General features: G+C 41.8%; 1 protein-coding gene across 1 annotated transcript in view; it reads left to right on the plus strand.

The window, feature by feature from the left end:
* PDIA5 (protein disulfide isomerase family A member 5) overlaps window positions 1-15,637 on the plus strand; it is a 99,746-nt gene extending 84,109 nt beyond the window's left edge. The window contains exons 15-17 of the mRNA XM_050339630.1: window positions 2,161-2,231; window positions 11,216-11,350; window positions 14,413-15,637. Coding sequence (XP_050195587.1) covers window positions 2,161-2,231; window positions 11,216-11,350; window positions 14,413-14,493 — 287 coding nt within the window. The 3' untranslated portion in view covers window positions 14,494-15,637. The remainder of the gene's footprint in view (window positions 1-2,160; window positions 2,232-11,215; window positions 11,351-14,412) is intronic.
* The last annotated feature ends 12,133 nt before the right edge of the window (window positions 15,638-27,770 follow it).

The following is a 27,770-nucleotide window of genomic DNA, read 5'->3' on the forward strand; positions in this document are numbered from 1 at the left end:
GTTAGAGAGGAATATGAAGACATGCTTACCCTGAAATATCTTTCACTGAGGATTTAAAATACGCTCTGCAGTGAAATCTAAATTTCAAGCTCAAGATCATAGGCAGAAAAGGGGAACCTGAAGGGTTTAAAGTTTGCGGAAAAGCTGCAGTATGTAAGCATGTAGATTAGAACAAAAGTTCTTGCTTTAAAGGTGCCTGATTTTTATCCATTTTTTGTCTGTGGAATTCTTTATAGATGTTGTCTCCAGTTCTGCTATTATTTGTGTAGAGCAGTGTTAACAAGTCAACCAAGGCAGTCACCCCATAGTGCAGGAAATTATCCAAAATGTGTCAAGAGGCAGGCTTGATCTGCAGGCTCTTCCGTTATCAGGCAGACAAGTGGTAGGAAAGAAAATGGGTCACCAAAGTGGGCTGATGGACGTAGGAACAGCCTGGAACCCCAACCTCCTCCTCTTTTTCTAGCTTGACCATTTTCTTCCAGGCAAATGCTGAACAACTCAACAAAGTTAATAATTTGCAGGCTGTAGGTGCCCTGCACCATCTCCCCCTGAAACACAGTTGCCACCAGAATAACTGCTATTATGCTCCATAAAGAATTTGAAGCCACTAAGATGGATTTGTCTCAGTTTCTCAGGAAACATCCCCTTGACTTTCTGGTATTTGGTATTCTTAGACTCTCAGTGTATTTATACATCATGTGTCATTGCAGTGCTTTCAGAATCCTATTCCAAAGAAAAAAATACTCTAAAATTCAAAACAGTGCATGTAAGCAGTGAAACTGCGTTTTGGTGAAGCTGAAAGGGGTGTGCAGTATTTGTGCACAGATGCTGTTTCTCTTGTCAGCTGCAAGAGTGTGTGTACTTTATGAGGGTGGCTGCAAGCCTCCTAAGAGGGCATTTGTTCACTACTGACTTAAAAGTAACAAAGACACTTTTTCATTATGTCAAATACGGGTAAACAACAGTAGCATGAGTTGTAATTGGAGCTTGTGAGCAGCTCATCTGTGATCTGTTCTGTTCCTATCCAGAAATAATACCAGGATGAACTCCTTTACTTTTGCTAGCATTATACAGGCTTGACTGAACTGTGTCCATTCCTTTTTTCCCTGCATCTAAGCAAAAAAACTGTCCTGAGTGTTTGCTTGGGATCAACCTCTGTGATGGGTTTGAAAAAAGTAATTTTTTACACATTTGCAGATACTTTCTTTTTCAAAGACTTACTTAGTAATGATGTTTTGAGAATAGTTTAGATTATTCGTAGACAATAAACATTCATTCTGAATTAAGAGCACTCAGATCTCCACCTTGAATCAAGAGAGCAGTTCTTGTTCCCCATCTGTGACTTCTGAAATGGTTGAGTAAGTTTAGTGTATATTTGAGCAAGGGATCAGCTGGCCTTTTGTGCAATGCTGCAGTGGCACAAAGAAGTATCAGTCCATCTCCAATACAAAGCTGTGGGGTTTTTGTGTGCTGTGTCTGTGAAACTGTTCTGTGGTTGCCCATTTTTGGTGAACAGGAGGAAAGTCTCCAGAAAGGCCAGCAGCAGTCATCCTAACCTGGGACTGGACTTCTGCTCTCCATCAATGAAAGATGTGTAGCCTGTTGAACTTGCTTCTCTTCCTCTCCTTGTGTTCCCAGAGGCTTGGCTCTAATACAGGCAATTCCCAAACACTCCTAAATGCTCCCAGCAACTTCCTAACTTCCAGCCTCCTTCTGTTCACAGCTGTGCTGTCTTTATTCCCGTGTCCAAGTGTAGCTGATATCTGTGGCAACAGCAGTAATAACCCACGTGGCAGTACAAGGGGGTGCAGAGCAGGGAAATGGTCTGTCTGTTTGTGGCTGCTGATCTCAAAGTGCTCTTAAGGGACTGGCCATAGAGAAAAGCCCCTGCACTGTGGTGCCTCTGTGGGATTTCGTATAACTCTTAAGTGTACACTTGAACTGCTTGAAGTCAGAGGGATTTTAATCACGTGCCTAATTTCACATAGCTGACACATGGTCTACACGTGCCCTGTCCTGCTCTTACCAGAACTGGAGAGCTCCTGTCTAGAATGATTTTTAGTACAAAATTTCCACTGATTCACCTTGTGTCTTGAGTTTGTCCCAGTATCTTATTTATAACTAAAGTTTATGATGTCTTTTTCTTCCTGTGTCAAACAGGGTGTCCCCACTGTAAAAATGCCATTCCACATTTCACAACTGCTGCTGAAGTCTTTAAAGAAGATCGCAAGGTAACTTGCTGTTAATTATTTCTGAGATATTTGAAAATTATTTCCACCATTTGTACTTTATAGGCTTTGCTTATTGATAAGCTGATAGGCTTGTAGATAAAATTGCTGTTACACTAATAGAAACATATCTGCATTTTAGGGGTTGTATCTTTTTTGGTCAAATTGAGTTACACTTTTAACCTATTCTGTTTTCTTTAATTTATTGTCTTTTGTGTTTAATTTTTTGTGTAAGAGTTCATTTCTATGAAGTGAGGAACAGTTCTTTCTCCCTGAGGGATTTAAAAAAAGATAATTTACATTGTCTCCATTCAACTTTTATCAGTCATTGGGGCGCATGTGGAGAAACCACAAGTTGTGTGGTAGTCCAGAAGACTTCAGTCGTGTAACTAATCCTTGCTTGCATAGCATAAATATAATATATTTCTGTAAGTTGGCTGACTTGAGCCCAGTATGTCAGGCTCTTCTAGGACCCTCATGCCTTGGCCTTGAAAATACATCTGATGACTGAAGCACATTGGGTAATTTCCTTGCCTCAGCTGAACCATTTTAACTGAGCCCATGCAGATCTAGGATTTAGAAAAAAAAACCCTCAGCACTGAGCCCCTGGATTTAACCAGATAAGCAGCTAGGAACCTTCTTGCTATCTTTCTGTGAACTGTAGTTCATTCTGATCTCCAAATTTGTTCTAACTTCACAGTTGCTTTGTGTTTAGGTATGGCATGGAAAAGATTTGGCAGTTGAATAGGGAACTTGTTCTCTCAGGCTCGCTGAGGAGGGAAAATAGGGAGGGAGGTGCTGAGCTCTTCCCCATGGATCCAGTGATACGGCACATGGGAATGATTTGAAGCTGTACCAGGGGAGGTTCTCACTGGACATTTGGAAGCATTTCTTTACCAAGAGGGTGATTAAACCCTGGAACAGGTGACCTAGAGAGGTGGTCAATGCCCCCCAAGCCTGTCAGTGTTTAAGGGGCATTTGGGCATAAGCCCTGAACAAAAAGCTTTAACCTTTGTTCAGCACTGAATTGGTCAGGCAGCTGAACTAGATGATCCTTGTAGGTCCCATCCAGCTGAAATAATCTATTCAATTCCGTATTCTATTTTAAATGAAGAGGTGATTTTGGAACAGTTATACGCCATAACAGAAGGATTTTTGTAAATTTATTTTTATTTTCCTCTCATCTGTTCTGTAACTCACAGAAAATACATCAGATTGACAAGAAACAAATCAGTCTTATATCAGTGACTGCATAAAATTAGGAGTCCATCACTTCTGCCCTCTGGCACACAGAAGATTCAGAGGCATGCAGCTTTTAGTTCTCTTACTGCTGTAAATTAGTTTGCTCAAATGCCTTTTGGTTACTTTTTTGTTTCCAAGATCTCTGAGAAAGTATCCTTGTTTTCCCACTCTTCTGGTAGTTCCCAATGAAGCCTCTCTTTCCTAAACTCATTAAAATTTCAGTCAGAGGAGATGAAACAAAAGTACCAAACAATGGGAAACTGGCTTATTAGAGCCCCAGGATGTATTAACAAGCAATCTGAATGATGGCACAGTTAGTGGGACATGCTGATGGTGTGAAATGCAGGCCTGGGAAGCTTTTCCTTCAGACTGCAGGTTATGAAAGGACTCTGAGAGCAGAGCAGTGATTGACGGTTGCAACTCTTGACTTCAGTTTAAGGCTGAAGTGGGGAGATATAAAATGTAATGAGTTGGAACATGAGAGCCAGTGGGGAATATTAAGGCTGGTACAGTTTTAAAGAGGTGTGTGCAGTTAGGGAAAATGATGTTATTCCACCCCAATGACTTATGAAAGTGCCAGGGATTGATTATCTCAGGAGCCCTATTTAATTGTGTACAGCTATAACCTGCCAAGGTGCTTCTTGCTGCCAGTTTGTGCCATTGTGGAAAAGAAAACAAACCTGTTTAAGACTTTAGAAGGGCAGATCGCTGTTCCCACAAGCAGCACAGGGCATATTCCCATGTTTCAAATTGTCTGAGCCTTCAAGGTAATTTGTAGTTCTGTAGGGTTTCAAACTTCTGTAAAATCACTGCTTAAGAGGAAGGAAGTATTTCTTCTTTAAAAACAGGACAAGATTAGTAATTTTCATTTTTAGTAGTAGTGTCTTTTTGCTACTTCATTTCTGTAGTAGTGTCTTTTTTTTTTTTCCCCAGAGAAAGGTTTTTCACTTTAAAAGAATATGGTAGCACTTAAACTGTATCTTCTTTTCAATAAGGGTGGTCTTTTAATTAAACATTTAATTTTGCAGAAGCCAAAGTACAATCAAAAACAGTCCAGCCTTGAATTGGTTATAAATGGTATCTTAAAAGGTATCCTTTGGGAGACTCGGATTCTTTACATCGGAATTTTGAAGACGAGCAGAGCTTGGAGCTGTTAAATGTGTGTCTTTGGCTCTGCAGATTGACTGTAGGGGGGTGGTTTTGGCACAGAAGCCCCCCCTTCCCCAGGGCTGTGTGTAATGCTCTGTACTTTTTCATCATGTGCACTGCTGGAGTCGGAGTTTTAAAATGCACTGCTCAGAGCATTGGCCCCAAATGTCAGCTCTGGTTGGCCACATCACTGCTGGTGGTTTTAGCAGGAATGCCGGGCCTGCTCGCAGGCCTGGGGCAGTTGTGTGGCTGTTGCAAAACACAGCTCGGGGTGTGACCCACAAACCAGAGCCTCCTCTCATCTTTCCATCTGCCTGGAGAAATTTGGTGCCAGTAACACCAGATCAGTGGAGAGGCCAGTCCAATAGCAGTTAACCTATTGTTTCAGTTATTTAAAAGGAAAAAGGAAGGGAAAAAAATCCATCTGGAGTATTCCTGCCTCAGGGCGCTGTGGTCTTTGCATACAGCTGCCAGGGGAGAGCCTTTGGCCGAGTTCTGGCAGTGACCAGTGCACGTCAGAAAATGCAAATGTGGGGATTGTCACATTGCTGAACAGATTGAAGAGCAGGAAGGCATGTTCAGTAACTGCTCCACAGTCTCTTGAACACTAAATCTTTAAAGAAATCTACATTCTGCCTTTTGGCTGATCCTAAAGTTCAGCTTGAAGGAACTGATCTGTGGTGTTCCAGCTTGGATTTGCCGAAGGAAAGCTCTTGACTCCTCAGGGCCTCTCAGTAACAAATCTCTGGCACCTCCCCATGGGGGCTGCTCTTTGACCAGTCTTCTACATTTTCACAGAAGAGTATTCCTGTACAATTGCACCACGGCTGGATTCTAGTGAGTTTGTGCAGGAACAGCTGTGGCAGAGATTGCTGGAAAGGGTGCAGCAAATGGGGTGAACTGGGGTGTTAATGGGTGGCTGCCAGACAGCAGTGAAACTGGTAGGTCCCCAGTGTGTACTGGAAACCGTAGTTTAAAATTATTGTACCAACCAAATGACTGTACAGTTATCCAAGTGAGTTAATATTTTAGTTAGGCCAAAAATTTGATCCCTATTTGCTTAAAAAAGCATGTGTTGAATTTCTTTTTAATTAGACTCATTAAATATGGTGATGTGAGCACTGTACATCATAGTGCCTGCTCATGGATCTTCCCTTTGCAAATAGCCCTGCTTTGAGAACAGCTGATGAACTGCAGCTCTGGTAATGCTGCCACGGCACATCTGGGCAACTAATAATCAATCTCCCATTTGCAAGGCCTTTCACTTTGAGAACTCACTTGAGTAGCTGAATTGCAACAAGCCTTAGCAGATCAGCTCCTAACTGCTGTTAGGATCCAGAACAGGTGATATAAAAGTAGAAAACTGTGGAGCAATCATAGGGAAGAAAGCGGATCTATCTTATTTATAGGTGCTTTAAAGACATTTGGCAACAAAAGGCACTTTCTTTCTAGTAATCAGGTAATTGTCATCTGGAAATTGACCATACTTTAAAAATGTTGGTTGGAAGCATTTATTTCCATGTTGCAGTTTTATTTTTACTTTTTTTTAAGCTTATCAAATATCATTCCTCTCTCAAATCAATATTCAGTTAGTTATTCACTTCCATTTTCATAACAAAAGTCAATATTAGCTCTAGCAGAGATTTATTTCCTTGAATCAATAAACCAGTGTGTGGCAGTACATATTTTAAGAGGAGAGCAACTAAGACTGCAGGGGGTATTTTTACTTTATTATCACGTGGTGACTGGGAGACAAGCTGTTAAAAAGAAAGAGCTTTAAGAACAGAAAGGAGGAGTTACCTAGAAGGTCAAGGGATCCCACTTTCAATTTTCTACACATTTATTTGAACCGTTGGATGTAATTGTGTTTCTTACCTGTAAGATCCCTCTAGAGCAAAAAAGTTGTTTCGTAATTCTGCTGGAAGGGAACTGTGATTCCTGATGTATGATTAGATTAGACTGCAAGTACTTATTTTTTCCTCTAACACTTAGTAACAAAATAAGGCATCATCCTTCTGTTACAGTTGAGGCACAGTTGAGATCAGTGCTCACGTTTTCAGCATAGCTCCACTCCTATTTAAGCACCTAAATGAAAAGTTCTGATTTTTGCAACAGCTCAGCATCTGTGATCAGACCACTTCATTTGAAAAATATGCCATGCTCTATTTCCTGTAAGAGCTCTTCAGAGCTGGTCATGCACTGCTCGTGCTCTAATGCCATGCAGGGTTAAATTTGCAACTCGGTAGTTAAGCTCCCAATTTTTTGGTAAAACCATGAAACGTTGTTGTGGGACTTCTCTTTTCAGGTAGATATATTTTCAGATCGCAGATATTTCTAGAGTCATATTCAACTATATTGACTATGGAGAAGTGTGTACTTGTCTGATGGGATTATTGTTGTTGCTGTTGTTATCATTATTATGCATTATTATACATACTCACCTGATATTATTAGTTATTATAGGCTGCATACCAGTTGTGAGGAATTGCCTGTAACACTAAGAAAGTTGAATGTACTCCAAGAAACTTATTCTGGGGTCCACAGTCTCTGATTGATTATCTTTTCATTTGATAACTATTCTATTCCTGCTACAGCTACTGAACAGTATTGGCTCTGGAGAGAGAACTTGTATATAATGATGTATTGTCAATATTTAAGGCAATGAAGCTTTAGGTTATAGAGAATCCATAATCCCTTGGAGTTTTGTGCATGTTGCAGATACAGCACTAATGTTTTTTTCTTCCTGAAATGTTTTTCAGTGGATTTTTCTCTCTGGTTAGAGGAAAGCTCAAGAAATTAAATTTTAGCCCTAACAATCAAAATCTGCATAAAATCAATCTTGTCTTCTGAAAGTTGTTAGGCTGGCTTTTTCCATAATGGACACATACACAAGTGTTAGACCAGTGTTTGCAGAGTTTCTTTCTCTTACAGATTTTTAGAGGGTTTTTTTTCCCCTCTTGATGAGAGGGAATTCATGAGAGGTGATGCCAAGTGTCTTGGCTCCTGGGTATGTATCAGGGATGTCTTATGTTTGCAGTTTCTAGTTGAATAAAGTTTGTGGGTTTATAGGTCAAAGCATGTAGGTCTTGCTAAACTGTGCTTTCCAGTGAACTTATCTGTAAATTGTTGTTGGTAGTTGAAATGAAGATCAATTCTGAGAGTAATATTCTCCAGAAGTCTTTAATCACATTTTGATAGAGGTTCTTCGGGTTGTTGTTTTTTCCCAACTTAGTTTTCTTCTTTAGTGATGCAGAAAAACTAATTGTTGCTAAGAGGATTGAGAACGAGGGGAAACTCTCCCTACAGTGGATCAAGCAAAGCCTTTCTTTTTGTGGCTGCATCTTTTCATGTGCAGCCTTTCACTGTAGCCATGCAGGAATTCACTCTGCTGGAAGCTGCAGTAGGAGACACCTCTACCAGCAGTGGAATTTAATACTCATGGTCCATGAAAACACAAACAGAAAGAAGCAAAGGACATCGGTGCTGTTTACTGAAATTCTGGTGTGTCTCAGAGTTCAAGTCTCTGGAGTTGATAGAACTGAGATAAGAGTTGGTCCTCAGTCCAGAAGTGTGTTTTGCTACAAGTGTTTTCCAGCATTACTTTTCTCTTCTTTGCAGTGCACTATATTTGATCTTCCGCTGTGAGACAGGCAAGACAATTAGGGCTGTGACGCTATGATAATGAGTGCACAGAGATGGTAGCAACCTCTATATTTAGGCTGCCTTAACATTTCCACTCTAAAGTAATCACTCAAGCTCTCCTAAGTACTCTTACTCAGCCACTGTTGGCAGCAGGCATTGAAATGCAGCCTCAGATACAGTCTTGGGAATTAAGATGTCTCTCTGTGAATTTCGCTCACGTCCCTATGAGTTACAAGGCTTTTGGAAATTGCCATTTCTCTCCTTCCACTGGCTATAAAAATAACCAAACGAGTGTGTTCTGAAGAGCTGGGCTGCAAGTGGTGTTTGCAGGAGCAGCAGTGAGTCCGTGGGGCTGTGTGGGAGCTTGCATTGGGAGCATTGCAGAGAAACAGACCGTGGACATGTCCTCCAAACACTACTCCAGATGTACCTGTCCCATTAGAACTGATAGATTAGACTTAGCATTAGGCTAATGTTGCTGTTGTGGACAGACTTAGACTGGGATCTCTGTGTGTTACTTCAGTGCACAAACAAATAGTGCACAGATGGACCAGCTTAGGTTTCCATGTGCCATAGAGGGGATCTGTATCTCAAGCATTTCTGCCAGAAGCTGCCTCCTTAAAGTCCCTCAGTCATCTGTTTTGAGGCAGCAGGTCAAGATGTGTTGAACAAGGTTAACAGTGACTTACAGCATTGCATTTCTGCTCTCTACCCTCTCCTCACTGGGAGCTGTTCTCACGTAAGCCTTTTGTAAATGAAATTGGACTCTTTGCTCCAACCAATGCCAGTTTAGATGTTTACAGAGAGGTAAGCATCTGTTTACAGATAAAGAAGGCTTCTCTTCCTTCCAGTGTACTAAAAACTAATTTTCTTAATCTCCAGGACACTAAGAACAGATGGGTCATCAGTCACAGCAGTTTCATGCCTCAGACCAGCTACTAATACCTGGATGAGTGCATGTATGCCCCCCCCCCTTCTTCTGGCTGTAATCACTGTGTGATATTTACAGCAGTAAGGAAAAATCATTTTATTTATTCTTCTGGTTTTTAGGGAACCAGGACTTCTAATACTCTTTCTACATTAATGCTGTGTCATGAAATAAATGTTTGTCTCCATTGTAAGCTATCTTTTACACAGAAGTAGCCAACAGAGCTCTAAATTTTGGCTGGCTGCTAAGGTCAGGAAGGCATAAATACTTAGATGAAGCTCTTTTACAGTTTATTATTCTTAACCTTTCGTTTTAACTGGCCTTGAATGAGTAGGAGTTTTTGTGTTTATAAAAAGAAAAAAAAAGTGGGATCATACATGTTTTTAACGACTCTCAAGAGTCCTGGTTCTGTAATAGCCTTATTAATGTTTAAAATGGGAAAACAGAACCCAAATATTTAAGGTAAGAGCACTGCTCACTTTATCTAGCGCTTTCCATCTGAAGATAGACCCAAGCGAGATCTTTACTGAGTATTGTCTTGTCAGGCTTTCAAAGCCAAAACAAAACAAACAAATTAAGTGAAGTTGGCCTTGCCCATCTCTTTAATTACTGCTCAGATAATGAGATCAGGTTTTCTCGTTTTGACAGTGTCACCATGAAACAGGAGGGCATTGTTGAATATTAAGTGCTCTTTTAATTATGGAAGAACAGTTCAACCACAACCCTAAAGTCGTTCAAGCAAAAGGTATTTTGATCAGATTGTTTGAAGGAGGCGCCTGGAACGGAAATTTCAAGTTAAGATGTGTCTGCTGTGAAATTAGCACTTGATAAATTGTAACCCACGATTGCAGAAAGTCGTTCCTCTAATTTGGTGGGGTTTTTTACATAGCTTGTACTATAACCTGCTTCCTCTTCAGCAGTGCCTGTCCCAGGCTGTGAACACAGGTCTGCGTGAGCAGTGCACGTTCAGAGCCACAACTGCTTCTCGCAGGAACAGTCAGGGTGAAATCACAGCACAGGGCCCAGTTGCTTTGAGTAGGAGCTAATGAATTACATTTTATTTCAGCATTGGAAATGTTAAGGGCAGCCCCTCCTCAGTACTTCACAGAGTCAGGTTTCAAATGTCCGGTGCTCTAAACTAGGGTTGCCCTGAGCCGATGCTCTGGGGCTGTGAGGCTGCGCTTCCTCGCCCTGCCCTGTGTGGAAACAGGCAGGGATGGAGGGTGTTGCTCTGCTGCCAGCAGGCTGAGAGCTCTTTCCTACTCAGGGTTTGTCTGTGTGACAGTAGCATCTAGAGGTTTCCAAAGGAATTAAAGCCCACTTTGCTAATGGCTGCACGTAACTACAGTCCCCTCCTTAAAGGATAGATGGAAAAAAGACAGGAAAGGAAACATAAAAACAGGCTGAGATTGCAAGCAAGCAGCCTTCCTCTCTGTGTGCACTGCCTGGTAGGCAACACTCTCGCTCTCATGCATCCACGTTTGACCTTGGAAGAAGTGCGTGGAGTTTACAAAAGCTATTTGGGGTAGAAATCATTAATCTATTTATAGCCTGCATAAGTGACCTGCCATTTTTGGTAACTTTGCCAAGCATTAGCCGTGCCACAGGAAGGAGGTTGGGATAGGTGGGTTGTTACTGTTACCAAAGTCATCCTGTCACCGTTCATCACTTAAAACCAAAGTGGAGGAAAAATATTGCAGAGTGGCAGAGCTGTGACCGCTGTGCTTGGATTTGGTTTTACTAACACAGTCTCTGGATTTCCTGTTGGGAGTCTACTGCAGAGCTCAGTGGGGAGGCTGGGAAGGTGGTTTTCTGTTCTGTGGGTTGAACGTGCTGTGCAGCTGCATAAGCCAGGTGATGACCACGCTGAGATCTCCCTCCACAGCTGAGGCCTTACTGAAACCATTGTGTGCTTGGCAGAAGACTTGGGTCTTACTCAGTGTTAATGCTATAAGTTGCAGCAGCATCACCATGAAGTAGTTTTGCTTTGTCTTCTCCTGCCTCAATCTGATCTCTTGTGTTTCAGATCGCCTACGCTGCAGTGGACTGTGCCAAAGGACAGAATCACGACCTGTGTAAGCAGGAAGGGGTTGATGGCTACCCCACCTTCAACTACTACAACTACGGGAAGTTTGTGGAGAAATATACTGGAGAAAGAGGGGTAAGTGAAAGCAAGAGTCATGACCTGGTACAGGGAGGAAAGTCTCCTCTGCCTGCACTGCCTTGCTAATGCAAAACACGGAGTAAATTTGCACCATGATGGAAGAATGTTTAGCTGCTTCTGTTACTGTCTCACATGGATGAATCATTGTGTACCACACCCCTGTACATCTCTGCATTAGGAACATACTTGGTCTATTTTTAGGAACGTGAGAAGAGGAAAAAAGGATTAGATTTGGTAATGCTTTTAGTATATTTCATGTTTTAGGCTGAAGTCTGCAAGTGAATTTGGACCGAGTGAAAGTGGAGGGTTTATTGCATGGGCTGCTGATGGGTGCAGAAATGCCAGAAATCACAGGACCTACCCTTGTCCATTCTGGATCATGCAAACGTGTTACAGGTCCACCAGGCTGCCAAATGGTGACAGACCATTGGTTTTATAGCCACGACAAAGCTGTCCTTTGGAGTACAGGGGAAACTAAATATCTCATTTGCCCTGAATCAGATTCACTCCTGGCATTCAGGATGGGAAGACAAATTGTGCCATCTACCCCTGGGCTGAAGTTTCATTCTTTTGTCCTGCTGTGGCCAGCTAATTACATGCTATGAGTGCAAGAAATGGGGGCAGAAATGGCATAATGCCTACTGTGGTTGTAAAATGCCTGAAAATAAGGGAGCAATTCAGTCATTTGTGGGCCTTCTTTGTCATAACCTCCTAGAGGGAGGTTACTCCTCAAGCAGCAGTTGATTGCCTGGAAAAGCTGGGATATGCAAGAAAAACATGGGGTCTTTGAGCCATCCAGTGATTTTGATAAAAGATTCTTCACTGGAAGTTATTGCTGCTGTTACAGCTCACCAAATAATATAGAAGCATGAAGAAGAAAGCCAAATTCTGAAATTCTGTCTTAGTCAGGACCGTAGGGAAGTCTTGATGGAGCTTCTCTTTCCAGTTTTCTTCAGCATACTTGGACCCCAGTAATTACCTTTCCACGGTGCTGATCCAGTCGTTATGGATACTGCGCTTAGTTCCAATTCTGGATCTTTTCTCAAAAGTAAAGATGGGTGCAGTAGCCAACAATTAAGTAAAATTTCAGCCTTGATTTTTGCATCTCCAACCCATACTTAGAGAAATGATATATTAAAGGAGGGCTCTGTGGTGGCTGATAAAAAGAATTTATATACAATACAGGAGTGCTCTGAGGCCACAGCAGTTGGGAGATGTTTATCCATATGCTGGAAAGTGGGCTAACTAATCCCCTACGTGCAGCCAACCCTTTCTTGGGTAGAATTAAATTACCAAACAGGAACATCACAGTCTCTCTGCTGCTGGCAGCTGTGTTCCCCCTCCACCTCTCTGGGGACCCATGGTCTTCTGCTTGTGCAGCACTGGATTAGGGTTTGTTATCGCTTATCATGGCAGTGCTGGAGGCAGTGCTTAGCACAATGCCTTCCATGGCTTCCAGGTCTGTTCACAAATCTCTTTCAGTGACAAGGGATTTTGCTTTTAAGTGACTTCTCATCAGCATGACAGCAACTTTTGAACCACCTTGTCCAACTGTCTTGTGCTTTATAAAATGAGAGAGCAGACGAGCCAGTAGACCTGCTCTCTGCTCCTGATGCTGGCACTAAATCAGGAGATGTCCATGTGCATTTGGTTCAGTGGTCCAGCTGGTGCATCATTATTTCATGTGGGCAGGGAAGAAGAGGGGTGATGTCAGCTGCTTTGGGGGCAACATGACGTGCCACGGCAGGAGCCATGGCCCATAGAACAGGAGCTCTCAGCTACTTGCCACCCCACACTGGAGCACGGGCTGTGGGGAAGAGCATGACCCCCAGTCGTAGCCTGTCAAGGGAACTGCAGTTTCGGAATAAAGAGTTTAAGGCATTTCACCCCAAGCAACCAAAGCAAGGAAGAGTCAGGACACCCTCTGACCCAAGTGTGTTTTAAATGACTTCCAGATGCACAGCTTTGGAGACAGGGCTCCTTTCGTGGGGGCCCTTGATTGCCAGGTGTCTCCAGGTGACATATGGCCAAAACTTGTCATTTCATTTATTTTCGGTTGAACAACAGTGAATAGTTTTAGAAGAGTGTTTTGTTGTTCAGCCTTCTAAAAGCATCCCAGCCTTGTGGCTTCATTTTATTTTGTTTTCTTTGTTTTGTTGTTCCCCAGCGTTGTTTTAAGTCAAACTTTGACTTCTGTTTGGCTTTCTCTACCTCTCTGTATTTTCCCTCTTCATCACCAGTTTTGACTGGTGTATTTCAGGATTACTTAGAAGTAAAAATGGTCACACTGGGTGGGAACAGTGCTACTTGCCCAAACAGCTGTAGTGCTGGGGTACCAGTAGACAGTGTTCACACCTCCACCCATCTGAGCCTTTTGAAATGCCTGTGAACTGTGTTCAGAGCTTTCCTTGGAAAACAGAACTGCTGGCATCCAACAGCCTTATGTAACCAGAAATCGTAAGTTGTCGGAATACAGAGGTTGGCTTTTTGGCATCCAGGTTTGAAATTTTTGACAATAATTTGAATGACTTGAAAATAGTGTGATTTCCATCATTCGAGTGTTTGGAAAAGGAGGAAAATCATCATCAAAGCTGTTAAGGGATGAGGAACAGTGGCAAATGTGTGTATAGCCAACAAATGACCCACTGACTGCTTTCAGAATTACACAAGTAGCATATAAATGCAGCTCAAAAATGTCTTTGTGTATCTTCAACAAAAAGGCATCAATGGCACTTCTACTGACAGATTTTACTTTGTCCTCTGAGTTTTGGGGCCTTTTTCTCTGTGTCCCACCTCTTCAAAGTTTGACATGTGGAATGTGCATGGATATTTTCGCCTTGTGTTGCAGCAGAGCAGCACTGGGACCAGAGCATGGCACGATGAGGGAATGCAGAAGCAGTAACCATTCCTCAGTTTATATTCTGCCATGGGGTACAGAAACTAAACAACTGCTCCTTAGTTTATATTCTGCTGGGAAACTGAAACTCAGAGTGTTCTTGATGCATTGTTTTGGGTTGTGTGCAAAAATGTGACATGTATTTTTCTTCCTTCAAAACCAGGAGTCTGGATTCACCACTTTCATGCGAACCCTGAGAGAAAGAGACCATGAAAGAGTAGGAAAGAAGAAGGATGAATTGTAGTTTCTGCCTCAAAAGAAGCTTTCCGCTGCACTGTGAATGGTTCCAGGTCCTTTGTTGATGCACCTGAGACTTCACATATTCTCAAGACAGAGACTTTTTTTTTATAAACAGCCATGGCCATTTTGTACAATTTTGAAATAAAGTGAAACCACTTGATTTTTAAAAGGAAAATAAATTAGAATGTTGCCATAACGTTTTAAAGAAAACTTTGCATTTTCTCTCATGTTGGGAGACTATGCCCACTGACACTCCTATGCAATATTTTTGTAGTCTGTAGTGTGTCCATAGGTGATGTTGTTCGTTAGGGTGAATTTTTTGTTAAGGTATTGCAGTACATGTAAAAAACAAAAGGTCTGGTTTTGTTTCATTTTGTTTAAATCAGTGAAGGAAAATGGGATTTGTAAGACAGAGATTTATCCAAATGCAGTTTTACATTCTTGTGAAATAGTTACATGTTCTTGACTGAGATTTGGGGGGGAACAATTTTAAGGTGCTCAGGGATAAATAAGGTATCTTAGTTAATGAAGACATTAACATTGACCAGTCCAGATCTGTTAATGTCATTTAAACATCTCTGGTCTTTAAATCAGAACTGTTTACATACCTTTATAAAATGTATTGGGTGAATTAAGCCAAGCATCAAAAATAGCAGAGCATGGGTAAAATTAAACTAAACCCTCCTTTTTTGACATCAGTATTGTCAAATGCATCTGTAAGCTATGGTAGGAATGATTATCTTATAGGGGTACATGGTGACCCTTATAGGGTACACAGTTTCTCTTCAAATTCTGATTGGGTCATGTCAAATATGTGTTGGAAAGTGTAATGTTCAACTGTTTTGATAAATGGATAGTACTTCTGATAATGCAGTAATTGTGTATGTTACATGTTTACATTCCTAAAGTTTATCGGCATTTGTAGGAGGGATTTTTTCTTTTTTGCTCTTTAAAGAGTTGCACAAACAATCTCTCTGACAGTCATCACTGTAAAACCTGTATCAGCAGCAGTTGAAATGTGTTACACTCTTGATGCTTAAACAACAAAAAAATTGATCTGGAGGTACTTATGTCTTCACAGGAGGGGAGAGGGAGGGGCAGGAAGTTGTGATTCATGTTGAACTGAAAATAAATTTTAAAAGAGATAAGTATTTTTATCATTAATCAGCCTTGTTCAGCTTTTTCCCCACTGGAAGTGATTTAGGAAGAGCCAGCACGTGCAGGATGAGTTCTCAGCATACGCCTTGGCTGGGGACAGCCGGGTGTGGGTGTGCTGGGCAGCACAGGAGGGGTGTGAGGTCAGCCTCCCTCTGCCCTGGTACTCAGCAGGAGGACAAACAGCTTTTTACAGCAGAGAGCTGTGCCTTGGGTCTGAAACTTTCCTCTTGCTCCTCAGTCTTCCCATCTCATTTTCTTCTGCTAGTTTGGATCCTCGCTGCTGGGCTGCTCAGGAGGTGAACGGCATCTCACCTCTTTCCTGGGTGTTTTTTCCTCCTCTCTCTTGCCTAATTAATGGCACTGTACATTTGGCACTTGTTAAGCTGCTGAAGCCATTAGTGAGCATTGTGGAATACCAGTAGCCTGATTGGCCTTGTATGGTAGCCAGCTTGTTAACCATGACATCAGTTGGAATGGCCATGCCAGCTATCTTCTCTTATTAGGCACCTAAAGCGTCTTCACTCAAAAAATCAGCTGCCTCATAGTACATAATATCATAAAAGTAGCTTAATTTGTTAAGTCTCTTACTGTGAGTTTTTTTCCTTACAGTTAGCATGGTTACTTCATGTTGTGTATAGCACTTTTGCAGAAGATGATGGTAATTCTTTATTTCAGGCTATCCTTGCATTAGTAGCAGGCATTCTGCCCTGCATTTAGGAAACAATACATACTGATGCAATTTGATCTCAAACAGGAATTCTTTTGCTTACCAGGAAACTATCAAGTGTGATCAGTCCAGAACTTAATGCATTTTTTTTGATCTCAGAGCAGCTGGCACTAAAGAAATACAGTCTCTTGAAAACGTTGAGCATTTCTGTACTTAGGCTGTGCCTATGTTTGTGCTAATTGCTGAGAAATGGAGACTTATAAGAAAAAAATGATAACTTGCCAATGGTGACATCACTAGTCAGGATCATTCTGAATTATAGGCTTTAGTAAATGTTTAGGATAAGACAATTGCACACTGTGCTTCAGACCAGTAATTCCTTACAGCTGGTTACACCATAATAAAATTAAAGATTCTCATTTTTCCCTTCAGTCTTTTGTCAGCTACTTCTTGGACTTGGGCATTCATTTTTTTTCTTGGCTAATCGTGTGTTAATGCACAAATATAAAATATTTGAGAATAATTTACCTCCTCTTACAGGGTCACGACTCATCTGGTTTATGGTCTGAATGGTTTTTGAATAATACAGTTTTGAACACCATAAATGATTACATCAAATGGCTGACAAAAGCCTTAGTTACTGTGAACTAGAGTGTACCAGGAGCTCTGAGCTTTGCTTGCAAGCCTTTTTAATTAGTTGACCAGGTCTGGATATCAGTCACTCTGTTGTAATTCTGTTGCCTCCAGTAAAGAAAAAGCTGGTGTTTATATTTGCTAATCGAGTCAGTTTATGTTTATATTTGCATCAGTCATGTTGAAATTGAAATACTTCATATTTTTCCTACAAATAATGGAAAGTGTCTTATATGTAAGAGCTCTTTATTTGCTGTAATTAAATGGTTGGCCATTTCACACATTCAGACTTTACAGCCCATCCCAGTAGATGCATAGCCCAGCCGTTCATAATCACACAGGAATTTCTGCCGTGGTTAAAAGTGAGTAATCTGGGCTTTCAAGTCATGAATCATTTATCAGCAAGAAACTTAATTGCTGATAACAAATGGTTTGCAGTGAATCAGAGATTCTGCTCTTGCAATTATGGGTTGGTCTTTCAGCCTTTTTAAGGTGTGATTCAAAGGTCTTGGACATCCGCTATTCAGTTAACCCTAAGCAGATTAAATCTTGTTGAGGAAGGGTAAAACGTGTACACAGCAGAGAGACTGAGCAAGGATTGTGCATCACTTTGTTCCTCAGCATTGGCTTAAACAAGATACAAATAGCCCACAGGGCTGTGCTACTCCTGCTGTGCAGTTGGACCAAGAGACAAAGGGCAGCAGGACCAAGCGTTTTGTGCAGACTGGAAGCAGCTGGATAGGAAATGGTTCCCCCATCTAATAAAAGAGACTGATATGTTGGATTTGTTTCGTCCACCAAAAAGAGGGAAAAGGGAGCCTGGAAAAGGTCCAGGGGAAAGTGAGTGCTCTGGCATATGGGAAACACAAGTTAGAGTTCCAAGAGGAGCATAAGCTTGTATCCCAGCCCCTGCAACCCAAGTGGATAACTTGGCTCTCTTGTAAAGGGGTTTTCCATCTATCTCTGACCCATGGTGGAACCATGTCCTTACTTGTTCAAACTAGAGCAGCTCCTTCAAGAAGGACTGGAGACTAGAAGAGACTTGCTTTCCAATCTGAATCAAGAAAAGCAACTTAGCAGATCTCCATTTCTTCTTTCCTCCCCCTGTAAAATTGTATTTTGGACCTGACAGCCCCATTGACCCCCAAGCCCCTCCTAAATAGTTGCAGTTGGGTGAAACAGCCTTGAGAATTTTTCTAAACTCCCACTCAGACCACGTTAAGTCCCCATATCTTGCTGACTTAAAATTCTCTCAAGTAGTCATCCACAGAGATAGATTGATATTAATGGTGAAAAAAGATTAGGGGTAAGGTCTATGTTCTTGCAGCATTTAATTTGGGAGTAAAAAAAGCAGATACAACTCCCATTATGAGTAAGCTCTAAGAGAATGCTTCAGACACAGTTGTTTCAGATGGAATTGTTTCCTGGGTGATTTTGATTTTAGAGGCAAACTGCTTTTCAAAAGAAAAGTCAAGACCTGGTGACATAGCCTGCAGCTGTTTTGTCTGCTTGCCTTTTAAAAAATAAAAAGCAAAATCACTCTCCATATTCTTGATAGTGTTATATTACGAGAAAGAAATGTTGCCTACATGGATTTCCTAGAATAACACTAAGGCCTTGCCAACTGCATTTTACAAACTATGAAACAAGCTATTTGCTCAAAACGGCACTCGGGGGAGTGGGGACTGCTGCCCACGTGCACCTCATTTTAATTTAATAGGCTTACTTTAGTGAGATTGGGTCTGTAATGGAACACTGGGATTGCAGGAGTAAATTCTGAAAACTGAGAGGTGGGGGGAAATTAGCTTTTATCAGCAGGTGCTGAGCATTGTGGCTAAACGCTGGCATTCCCTTTGCCTTTGGCAGCCCAGCATCCCTGAGCGTTCCATGGCTCTGCTGGAACCACGGGAGTGCAGCCCTTTGGCTAATCCGGTTGTGTACATAACTGCTCTGTGCTGGAACTGACGGGAAACCAAAATTTGTCCTGTTATTTTCTTTGGTCATGAGAAGATTCTGTGTTTTCTCTGTGCATCGTGCTTGTATTTACTGAGTGAGGAAGGAGGGTACCTGGGTGTCCTCAAAGGAAATTACTCTAAATGCCATTTTATCTGCTGGCAGCCAGGATTCCTGGGGACTGACCCGTGCTGCTGAAATACTCCCTTCAAAACACCTTCAACTGGCTTGGCTTTTGCCAAGGTTTTGGCAGGCACTGTGTGATGCAATATTGCAAAAAAATCTCAGTATCTAAGGCAGCATTTTCCAGCCCCTGGTTTCCGAGGAGTTAAGCTGAAGTGTAAACTCTGTATTCATCAGCACAGTGTAGCTGTTTTGAGATCAGAAAAAAGGTGGTCTGTTAGCCCAAAATGTAGGAAAACACAGCTCTAATGCTGGCCCATAATTAAAGCCAGGAGGGTGTCTGGGTGTTTCCACTCAGCTGCTGGACCTGGTCCTTGGTTTGTAAGATTCCAGCCTCTGGAAGTCCTCTGTGCTCCTGTCCAGAGCACTCACCACTCCAGCAAGGAGACGGCACTCCTTAAGGAACACTTATTCTGTGTTTGCTTAGAAAGCATCATAGTGCTAATTATTCTCATTAGCTTTGAGCCACTAATAAATTATCTTTCCTATTGCTCCTCCATCACTCAGTAATGAGAACCGTTTAGCTAGATTTTGCAGATACTGCTTGCTCCCTCTCTCTACAGCACAATTCCCTGCAAGCATTCATCATAGGAAAAGAGCTACGTGAACAAAATCTTTTCAAATTAGTCTCTGGTGCCCCAGTTAAGTGGGTGTCTACATCGCAGGCATGCAGAAGAGCCTTCTTCATTAATATGTGCAATTCTGCGCGAGCTGATTAGCTCTTGCAGCTCATTTGGTAGCAAATGTGTAAATCCGTCACACTCTAAATGCCAAATATGTGCACAGCTAAATTATGGAGAAGTAAGGAACTGCAAGAGTTGGGAGTCTTTATTTGGAAAAAGAGGTCCTTATCCCATGCATTAAATTGGAGCTCTGGATTTATCCAGAGCATTTGTCACTCCTCTGCTTTGTCATTTTTTTCTGCTTGCAAAATGAATAATCCTTCCTGGTGTGTTGCTGGTCCTTTCAGTATGTGTGGGTGTTTAATTTGGGGCCCAACATTTGTAACAGGCACCTGGTATCCAGCCTCAGTTCCTGTGACACAACAACAGCCACAGCACAATGCAACCTTCCTTGGGCAGGACGGAAAGCCAAACTAATCAGTTACAAACTATGTATTATTAACAATCCAGTTACCATCACTTTCCTTGTTCTCTTTAGTTTGTAAAACAACTTGTGAAGAAAAGGGGGGTGATGAAAATAGGGGTTTTTTAAATGTCCATGTTTTTTAACCAGGGCAGGGCTGCACAGTTAAATTAATGTCATCATGTATCTGCCAGCACAAGGGAAGCACTAAAGAATGTCACCTGTCAATGGGGAGGGGCTGGTCTGCTGCTGCAAACACTCGGCCAGTTACTCCGGGACCAAAGAGGGAAACTGGCCTTAAGAGCTCCTAATTTATGCATGCTTTTCATCTTCTCCATGCCAAGTAGCTGCAGAGCCAGCCCTGTCTCAGGGCCTGGACACACCAGCTCAGGGCAGCCAAGCACCCTCTGTTTTATTTTCTATTGGTGAGCAGAGAAATCACAGCTCAGACCCAGCTTGACCTCCAACACGAACATTATTTTGGCATTATCGTCGGGACATACAGGCTATGAGGAAAAAGCTTCCCACTTCCCAAAAGTTCTGGCGTGGGAAGCTGTCTTTCTCCAAGCTCAGCATAAACTCTTGAGAGAACATGTCCTAGGAACAGGACGATATTGCAGCACAATAACAGAGCTCTGATCCTGCAGCCTCCAGGTTGCTGGTGAGGGGATGCTTATTACTGTACCCCACCTCACAAGCATGGAACAGACTGATCAGGTCCAGCGCCTCCTATTGCATCCCCAGAACATCTCAAGACCCCTCCAAGGCTGTAGGATTTGCTTACTGAGAGGGAAAGGACAGCTCTGTGTTAGGCTGACCTGCGGTGGGTACACAGTTCCTCCCCAAGGACAATATGGATGAGAGGCTTTTTCTTTTCCCCTTTCAAGGAGGGACAAGCATCCTCCAAGGCAGACCTCGATTCAGTGGGAGGTGAATGGGGCCACGGGAGAGCTGCTGCACAAACGCAGAGATTCTGTGTGATGCTCCCAGCTCCAGGCAGGTCCCTTTGGACTTCGGGGTCCAATGCTCCTTCCACCTGCGGGAGACCATAAAAGGTTCATCACAGGACTCCTGAATTTCCTAAAACCCACTTCTCTGCCAAAGCTTTCCTTAGGCATCAGAGCAGCACAAAAGGAGGGACAACAGAAAACTCAGAAACAGAGTTCACTGTGGAATAAAGTCTCATCTCTCTGGCAAGGTACTGCTGTATTAGGTGCATTAGGTATATTTTGGATGGATGTTTAATCTTAATTGTTGTGTATTGTTTGTATTGTAGTCCCAAGATCCAGGTCTTCATTATGCTAGATGCTGTACAAATATATAAGAGTCTGTCATGCATGGAAAGGCTTTTATTATGTAAATAGTCAGGTTGAGAAAAAAGAAGTAGTGTTATCTCTGTTTTACAGATGAGGCAGTGAGGCGAAGAAAAAAACAACAAAGCATTTTGCCCAAGGACACACAAAGTCTGTGGGTCAGCAGTGGACTTGAAATTCAAGTCTTGATTTAGTTTCTTATCATTTCTTCTTTCAATTTGTGTACTGCCCACAACATAATTAAAAATTAAGCACAAAGAAGACAACACCATGTGTAATTTATCTCTATCTGAAACAATCATCCAGCACCACTCTGACAAATCCTCCTCAACTCTTGTTTCTTCAAAACCTATATTTTTCCATGCCCAATTCCTGTGATCACTGTACAAGTCAAGTCACTTACACATTGTCCTTTAATTTTCTGCAGCATATATCATGTTTGAGTTGACTATAAAGCTGTTTGGGAAAAGACCCTGTTGATTATGGGGCTGTGCCACGGTTGGATCAGCCTGCCGAATTTGTACTGCAGTCCTTTTGAAAAGTGGTACTAGCACTGTTTAGAATAAAAAGGGATGCATATACATTTCTGCTATGAATATAGAGAGTCAGCCAATACATCTATAACTGCTGCTCAACCCTACCTGGTAGTCAAAATTATATATTGATGTAAGCAACTAATCTATACCAAAGACAAATAAAACATAGATTTCACTCAAAAGGCACAATACATTTTGCTTTGTGTACAGCAGTGTTTTATGTCAGGCTTTAGGAAAGATTGTGGGAGGAGAGAATTATAAAAGTCATGACAGTCACTGGAAAAGAGAACAAAATGGAATTGGCATTTATCAAGGCTAGATAATATCAAACAAATTCGACAGCATTCTTTGATAGATTAATTAATTGGCTAGACAAACAAGGGAAATATCTGTGTTTGGGGTTCAATAAAATAGCTGATGAGGGGCTGTATATAAATTTATATCTCCTACATGGAGAAGTCTGAGATTTATAGGCATACACAATGTTGAAAGATGAGAAGTTGAACTGTATTGAAATAAAAGTATTCAGAGCTCCTAAAAAGTAAGTCTTAAGACTGATTATTATAATTATTTTCATTAATGACCCATTTGGAAAACAGAGGTGTCTGATCATAAAAAATACACTGAAGTCACCAAGTTAGGAGATGTCATCAGTGTAGAGAAGGTTCAAATATCACCCAGCAAGAACCTAATGTCCTCGAGGAGTGAGGCCACAGGAGCAGGCAGCAGACAAAATCCTGCAGGAAACCTGCAGTGACACAGGAAGATTTTCAGTAAGTTGTGCCAGTGCAGCCTGGCACAAAAAAGGTGACTGAAACTCGAAAGTGCAATAGGAGAAGCATTTCTAGAATAGCATGAGCATCCCTGAATAAGACCCCAATAAGATTTTGCTTGAAATAAAATGCATTATTCTGTTTGCATTAAGGAAAGGTGGATTCTTAATGAAATGGGTACAGAAAAGGACTGCTAAGATAAGGAGGAGATGAGAACCTTTCATGGCCATGTATGCAGCTTGTCTAGCCCAGCACCTGAAGGCAGAGATGTGGTTTGATTACTTTATGTAAATACATCAGGTAGGGGCAATATTAAAGGTAGGCAGGTTTGGTGTATGAGCAAGTGGGTATAAATTGGCCATGAATAATTTAATTATCAATTAGGTGTTCTTTATCCACATGCATATTGAGGGTGTAAAAATCCACCTGCATAGTGGGGAATGAAACCATGCCTAGTTTTAGTGGGAAGCTCACAAAATGTATTAAAGGAATCATGTGATCCAGTTGCCTGCAGTACCTGGGGACGGGATTTGATAACCCAGAAAGTCCTGCCAGTCCTATGTCTTAGTATATTCCTGTGTCTTAGTGGGTTTCTATTACAGTGAGCCACCACCTCCATCTTATAATCTTATTAGATATTACAGTACCTATAATCCCTTCAGTCCCAAGAAATCTTTCTATCCTTCTGAATTAAATTTCAAATAGAAAAACCTGTGGATTACAAAGCTATACGTGTTTTCTTTCTTACACAATAAGTTTGTTGTGGTGATTATCATAAACAAAGACAAATTTCATTAGGGACCAAGAGTTCTTTTAATATAAATTATAGTGTTTATGGAACAACTGTACCAACAAATTATTTTCTTATTTATTGTAATTGTTCAAATGGCTCCTAATGAAATTTTTGGCCTCATGAAGTGATCAGCTTGGAATGACTTTCCCTCCTATGAAAATATTTAAATACAAACAAAGTCTGCCAGTGTGTGCAATTACAGTCATGTAGGGAACTAAAGGGATTATGTGTACTAGGAGTATATTCATGTGGCTTTCCAGATCAGCTGCTTCTACCGGAGAGGGAATAAAGTAAGCGGAAAAGCCCCCAAAGAGAGCCCGTTACTGTTGGAATGGCTTTGGGACACAACCATCAGAAAGGCTCACTTGTGTTATTTCCATAAGCCCATAATGCTTATGGCCCTGTAAATAAAAATGCATTAAATACACGTTGCTTTTCAAACTAATTGAGATGCAGCATGAAGATTACTTTTTAGAAATAGGATGTTCTTTATGCAGGAGATCATGCTGGGCCCTGCTGCAACAAGAGCCATTGGGATAACAGTGTATTTCGTTCTAACATCTGCATTTATTACCAGTGAAATACTTTCTTCAACATTACGAGGTGGCTTCAGACTTGTAAAGCCCTTGAGAACTAAATACTATTGTTCCATGAAAGAAACTGCTGCCCAGCACAGGCTCCTATGGCTGAACCAGCGGAGGAGGCTTTTGAAAGAGGAGCAAGGAAATAAACTGCATATTCTGCTGATGATTTTTATGACCTTACTCACACTTCTGCTGACGCTGTGTTAGCAAGAACAGCTCATTCCAGTGAGTATAATCTTAGCTCATGTGATTATGGACACAGATTTCTCTAAAACCTCTAAAATTGGATGCAATTTTTTAGAGTGCAGAATTGTTAGAAAGTCATGGGCTTTTAGCCAGTGCCATGATTTCAGGAGCCTGATTCGGTGTGTAAAGGACTCGTGATGAACCTGGACTGCACTCAACATGAGTTCACTGATTCAACATACCTGGTTTTTTGTGGGAATTGGCATTTCTATCCAAGAAACAGGAAGCACACTAATGGATTATAAGTCTGTTTTTTAGCTAAAGCCCCAGTTTGAATAATAGTCCAGCTTTAAGCACTAAACTTTAAGAAATCTATAAGAAAAAGAAAGGTCCAGAAAAAGGAGCAATAGAATGAGAAAGATGTCTAGTAAACAGAAGGGGGGGGTTGTGGTTTTGGTTTGAATTTTTTTTTGTATATGAAAGGACTTGGGTTTAATTAGTCTAAATCAGGCTTTTATTTTCCTCTCTAAAAACAGGTTACAAAGTGGATCAGCGCTCTGATATATTCCACAGCTTAATTTGCCAATAAAAACCCTGAAGTTCAATTTCTGACCTTCTGTGTGTCCTTTCAGAAATTTACTCCTGTGTTGCTCCTCTGACTCCATCACTGATGAACACAACTACTGCCAGCTCCTCAGGCTGGATATTTTTCCTTGGGGAAACCTGATTTAAAAGTCATGTTTAAATCCAGTGGACAGGGCCTAAGGGTTTGTCTTCCCTACCTTTAGTCGTCTAAACCCAAGGTGTATACATGTGGCTGGACATGTCTGTTCCCTGCAGTGACAGAGGAGAAATAGCAACAGAGAGCTTCTTCACAGAGGGCAATTTCCAGATCACTGAACTTTGGTGAGATAAGTCCTGTCCTAACTCATCTCTGAGCATTAGCTCTTGGGTTTTGCCCTCAGCTGGCTGATGACACACTAAGCAACTGCGTGGCTTCATTATTTTGCTGTGCTCATGGAGATGCACCTTGCTGTCATCTCTGAGGCATTTGGTGCCGTGGAGACTCCTCTGTCACCAGTTCTTCCCATCCAGCCCTCTCTTCAGCCTCTGACACTCTCCATACCCTGCCTTGTACTCACATTTGTTTCCTCGCCTCCTCTCCTTCTGTAACACTTACATTCCTTCTCTTTGTTTTCTCTTTGCACTGACTGTATTTGCTTCTTATGAATCTCAGTTTTAACTCTGGCTGCAGCTTTCACTAATGCATTCACTGCACGGTGCCCCTCTGACAATGTTTTACTGCTTCCATGCCTTAGGGGAGTGAACGGGACAAGGGAAAAAAAGCAATTTAAAGTGTAACTGGCTTGTTAGCCATGCAAATTCTTGAATAAGAGGTGTGATTTAAGTTCACCGTGAGAGCTGGGAGTGTTGGAGCTGTAACCCCACTTCTGACTGCCACTGCCTCTCTTGGTGACCTTGTGGGATTTATTTAGCTTTTTGGTGACCTTTGGGATTTATTTAGCCTTTGGGGACAGGTTCACCTGAAAATAAAGAATAATGTGTTTTCTTCCCCTAGGAATATATAAGTCTGAACTAATAGATGTATATACAATTCTTGTATATAGATGTATATACAAAGTCCTGTTTATGTAAATGCAAAATGCTTATCTTTTTTTCCTTAAAACATTTACAAAAGGTCGAGAGAATTTTAGGGCTGAAAGATAAACAGTTCAGAAGAACTAGAAAAATTAAAATTACACACATATGCACTTATCACAAACCTTTAGACAGCCTATAATTAAGTAATCACTAGTTCTCTGCATTATAGTAGATGTTATCATAAGCTGTTAAATTGTGTAGCAGCTTGTAATACTGTGCACTCTGTTTATACAGGATAAGGACTCTGTGGAAATTATTCAGATTAATGTATCATCTTCTGAAATGTGTGCTTCAGTTGTGCCTAGTCAGTCAGGATTGAGATGTTCCCATGCTCTGCTCTACAGAAGCCTGACAAGGGAGCACAGTTTCTTCCTGACAGTCCAAGATACAAACTTGGAGATGCCAAGCTGTATATTCAGACACGCAGATCCTCCATCTCTTGCTTTAGCAAGACTTGTTTGTGGTGCACATCCTTGGCAGTTCCTCCCAGCAACCAGCCTTCAGTGCAAGAAAGGGGTCTTCTTCTCCCATGGTCTCCAGGACATTACTTTTTCCTTGAGCTTTTGTGTTCAGAGAAAAAATACCTCACCAACCACATGCAGGTGACCTCTCCTTCTGTGGCCCCTCTGTTCACCTGTACCTGTCTTCCTCTCCCACATCTCCATGTCAGACTCATCTCCTGATGCCCTACCTCAATGTTATCCTGTGTCAATTCTCCTCTAAGAGCAATTTTTCTCTTTTTGTTAGTCTTCCCTCCCATTGATACTCATCTCCAGAGCCATAGTTAACCTTGTACCCCTTGCTGCAGCCTTGTTTGACACAGGGAGCTCGAGCCCTCAGCTTGGCTGAGCTTTGCTTGAAGCATGGAGGAGAAAGCCTGGAGGCTGAAAGGGTGAAATAAATCTCCAGCAGTAACAATTTAGACCTGGTTGTAAAATCCAAGAGAACATTTTACCACACCTGAATCATTGGCATTCAAAGACACTGTCTCAGGGTTTGGGACTCAGGTGATGCCCCACTGGTATCCAGGGTTCCCACAGCTGTCCACTTAATACTGCTTATGCTGCCTGGGGAAGGCAGAGTTGGGGTTGGAGTGTGTTAATGAGCATCAGTGCCAGCCTTCTGACCAGCTTGCTCCTGAGTGGAGCTCAGCAGAGCCTGAAAGCCCACAGTGTAAAGTGTATTACACCTCTACCCCAACACTCTGCAATGCTGCAAGCACTTGGATAGTGGAGTAGTAACAGATGGAAGGAGAAATTAAAAGGCGTTAGCAAGGAAATAAGCTGCTTTCGTTTGAGATTTGAGCCAACAGACTAAAACTGTGTGATTCGGTAGGAAAACAGTGAAGTTGAGGAGCAGCCCAGGAGAAAATTATCCTTGTATCAGTAAGGAAAGCAGTTTTAAAATAGGAACCTCACTTTAGGATTAGTAATGAGATTTGCAAACTTTTGCTTTTGTATTATCATTTGTTGTCGAAACATGCCCAGTTGATTTCTCTGGAAATGAGAGAAATTAGTCTAGCAGCTGGTCTTGCTTCAGTGCACTTTTCCTGGTGGCTACTGCATCCCCATGACACACGCTCCAGCATTCCCTGTCAGAGAATGCCACACACCCCTCTGGTCATTCACCCAGCGCCAGGCGTGTGCCAAGGGCTCTGTGGGTCCATCGAACCTGGTGGCAACCGGCCAGCTGCAGTCTTCCTAAGTTACTAACCCAAAGAGCACAGCTCCTAAACCTCAGTTGTGCTGACAGCG

The sequence above is a fragment of the Myiozetetes cayanensis genome, unplaced genomic scaffold (assembly GCF_022539395.1).
Source record: "Myiozetetes cayanensis isolate MyiCay16 unplaced genomic scaffold, myiCay2020 scf9, whole genome shotgun sequence".
Lineage (NCBI taxonomy): Eukaryota > Metazoa > Chordata > Aves > Passeriformes > Tyrannidae > Myiozetetes > Myiozetetes cayanensis.